This window comes from Pseudophryne corroboree, chromosome 5 (assembly GCF_028390025.1).
Source record: "Pseudophryne corroboree isolate aPseCor3 chromosome 5, aPseCor3.hap2, whole genome shotgun sequence".
NCBI lineage: Eukaryota > Metazoa > Chordata > Amphibia > Anura > Myobatrachidae > Pseudophryne > Pseudophryne corroboree.
Window position 1 is genome coordinate 18,335,767 of NC_086448.1, and position 3,725 is coordinate 18,339,491.

The 3,725-nt window shown below is 55.1% G+C and overlaps 1 protein-coding gene across 1 annotated transcript; it reads left to right on the forward strand.

Annotated features, from left to right (window-relative positions):
* Window positions 1-236: 236 nt before the first annotated feature.
* On the forward strand, window positions 237-2,360 carry LOC134928729 (ice-structuring glycoprotein-like). Its single transcript, XM_063924745.1, has one exon. It carries the CDS (start codon window positions 237-239, stop codon window positions 2,358-2,360), a length of 2,124 nt encoding a protein of 707 aa, XP_063780815.1.
* The last annotated feature ends 1,365 nt before the right edge of the window (window positions 2,361-3,725 follow it).

The following is a 3,725-nucleotide window of genomic DNA, read 5'->3' on the forward strand; positions in this document are numbered from 1 at the left end:
TTTTGTGCCGCCGCTCATGTGTCAGTCACACACAGCGCATGTGCCACGGTGGTCATGTGATAGTGGTCGCAGTGATTTATTCGCAGAGTGACTGGCAGGGAGCGTTTGTGGGAGGTAACGGAGGAGTGTTGAATCAAACGCGGGCGTGTCGCGACCATTTCAGGGGCGTATCACAGTGTGCGACTGCAATCCCGTATGCGGTTACAGCGGCTCCGGCATCTTCCGATGGCCCTGCGATGCCGTATGCGGTTACAGCGGCTCCGGCATCTTCCGATGGCCCTGCGATGCCGTATGCGGTTACAGCGGCTCCGGCATCTTCCGATGGCCCTGCGATCCCGTATGCGGTTACAGCGGCTCCGGCATCTTCCGATGGCCCTGCGATGCCGTATGCGGTAACAGCGGCTCCGGCATCTTCCGATGGCCCTGCGATGCCCTATGTGGTTACAGCGGCTCCGGCATCTTCCGATGGCCCTGCGATGCCGTATGTGGTTACAGCGGCTCCGGCATCTTCCGATGGCCCTGCGATGCCGTATGTGGTTACAGCGGCTCCGGCATCTTCCGATGGCCCTGCGATGCCGTATGTGGTTACAGCGGCTCCGGCATCTTCCGATGGCCCTGCGATGCCGTATGTGGTTACAGTGGCTCCGGCATCTTCCGATGGCCCTGCGATGCCGTATGTGGTTACAGTGGCTCCGGCATCTTCCGATGGTCCCGCAATCCTGTATGTGGTTACAGCGGCTCCGGCATCTTCCGATGGTCCCGCAATCCTGTATGTGGTTACAGCGGCTCCGGCATCTTCCGATGGCCCTACGATGCCATATGTGGTTACAGCGGCTCCGGCATCTTCCGATGGCCCTACGATGCCGTATTTGGTTACAGCAGCTACGGCATCTTCTGATGGCCCTGCGATGCCGTACGTGGTTACAGTGGCTCCGGCATCTTCCGATGGCCCTGCGATGCCGTATGTGGTTACAGTGGCTCCGGCATGTTCCGATGGTCCCGCAATCCTGTATGTGGTTACAGTGGCTCTGGCATCTTCCGATGGCCCTGTGATGCCGTATGTGGTTACAGTGGCTCCGGCGTCTTCCGATGGCCCTGCGATGCCGTATGCGGTTACAGTGGCTCCGGCGTCTTCCGATGGCCTTGTGATCCCGTATGTGGTTACAGTGGCTCCGGCATCTTCCAATGGCCCTGTGATGCCGTATGTGGTTACAGTGGCCGTGGCGTCTTCCGATGGTCCTGTGATGCCGTATGTGGTTACAGTGGCTCCGGCATCTTCCAATGGCCCTGCGATCCCGTATGTGGTTACAGTGGCTCCGGCATCTTCCGATGGTCCTGTAATGCCGTATGTGGTTACAGTGGCTCCGGCATCTTCCGATGGTCCTGTGATGCCGTATGTGGTTACAGTGGCTCCGGCATCTTCCGATGGCCTTGTGATCCCGTATGTGGTTACAGCGGCTCCGGCATCTTCCGATGGCCTTGTGATCCTGTATGTGGTTACAGCGGCTCCGGCGTCTTCCAATGGCCTTGTGATCCCGTATGTGGTTACAGTGGCTCCGGCATCTTCCGATGGCCTTGTGATCCCGTATGTGGTTACAGTGGCTCCGGCATCTTCCGATGGCCTTGTGATTCCGTATGTGGTTACAGTGGCTCCGGCATCTTCCGATGGCCTTGTGATCCTGTATGTGGTTACAGCGGCTCCGGCGTCTTCCGATGACCTTGTGATCCCGTATGTGGTTACAGTGGCTCCGGCGTCTTCCGATGGCCTTGTGATCCCGTATGTGGTTACAGTGGCTCCGGCGTCTTCCGATGGCCCTGCGGTCCCGTATGTGGTTACAGTGGCTCCGGCGTCTTCCGATGGCCTTGTGATCCCGTATGTGGTTACAGTGGCTCCGGCGTCTTCCGATGGCCTTGTGATCCCGTATGTGGTTACAGTGGCTCCGGCGTCTTCCGATGGCCCTGCGGTCCCGTATGTGGTTACAGCGGCTCCGGCGTCTTCCGATGGCCTTGTGATGCCGTATGTGGTTACAGTGGCTCCGGCGTCTTCCGATGGCCCTGTGATGCCGTATGTGGTTACAGTGGCTCCGGCGTCTTCCGATGGCCTTGTGATCCCGTATGTGGTTACAGTGGCTCCGGCGTCTTCCGATGGCCCTGCGGTCCCGTATGTGGTTACAGCGGCTCCGGCGTCTTCCGATGGCCTTGTGATGCCGTATGTGGTTACAGTGGCTCCGGCGTCTTCCGATGGCCCTGTGATGCCGTATGTGGTTACAGTGGCTCCGGCGTCTTCCGATGGCCTTGTGATCCCGTATGTGGTTACAGTGGCTCCGGCGTCTTCCGATGGCCTTGCTGTGCTATCATAGTACTGTATTACGCAGTAGGCTGATTATGGACCGCTGTGGTTCAATGTCTTCATACACAAGCGGCAGATCTCAGGCGCTTCCAGTGGGCGTCTTAGTACAAGTCCTGGCGGCTGGGACACTTGCGGCTCAGCCGCTGCGTACTGAATCGCAGCTGTGACAGCATATGCGTCCGCCGCTGAATCAGGCCCATCGCCAGAAACAGTGGTGAGACTTTTACTGCAGTAAAACATGAAACAACTATTTTTAGTTTCATGTCATCTTATATTTACCCCGGATAATGAACGTGTCCTCAGATGTCACCGGCTGCAACTGACAATAACGTCAATCATTATTCCTAGTCTCCTGGCAAAGGCTGGAGAACAAGGAACAAGCACACAATCTAAGGGGCCAATTTATCAATGAGTGATAAAACGCACTGTGAATGATAAATGGTGCTCCAGCCAATCAGCTCCTAACTGTCATTTGTTTGGGGGGGAAATTACAGTTTGGAGCCGATTGGCTTGAGCACCATTTATCATACACAGCAAGTTGTATCACTCACAATTAGTTTTATCACTCGTTCATAAATGGGCCCCTTAGGGATCTATTTACTAAGCCTTGGGGAGAGATAAAGTACCAGCCAATCAGCTATTAGCTGCCATGTTACAGGCTGGGTTTGAAAAATGACAGATAGGAGCTGGTACTGTATGCCTCTCCAACTATTAGTAAATGGACCCAGTGGCATAACTACTGCCCCCGCAGCCCTCGCGGTGGCTTGGGGGCGCAGGGCTGCGGGGGCGCCGCCACTGATTTAGCGCAGATTGACATGCGGACGAGCGCCCATTTCAATGAAGCCACGCCCCCTTTTTTTGCGATATTTGTCCCTTTACTAGTGCCAATTATGGGGGATGGGGGGGGGGGGCGCCGAATAATTTTTGGCTTGGGGGAGAAAAATTTCTAGTTACGCCACTGAATGGACCCCTTAATCTTAAAAAAGGTTTGCAATTCACCCTTCTCATGCATATACCTCATTAAACACACATTATACTTTAGTTTATTAAAACCGCTTTCGAATAAGAATACACGACTGCAACTTCTTTTTCCTCCCGTCCTGGATCACAGGGAAAAACGTGATCTGCAAAAATAAGAAGTAGTAGTCATGGGTAACACCAGAAAACAGCAGACCCTGTGCGTGTCGTCTAGCTGGGCTGGGTTACCCCGCAGACCTTACACAGGGTATGCGATGTGGGTAAGAGGCATCTGGCTTTAACAAGACACAATCCAATGCAGAACTATGGCCCTCATTGCGAGTTGACCGCTGCGGATCTTCGCATCTCAAGCAGCGGGAAAGAGCCCAATGCGCACGCGCAAAAGCTATAGTGGCCC

Coding starts and splice junctions, on each gene's coding strand:
- LOC134928729 (XM_063924745.1), top strand. CDS start 237: ATGCCGTATGCGGTTACAGCGGCTCCGGCATCTTCCGATGGCCCTGCG.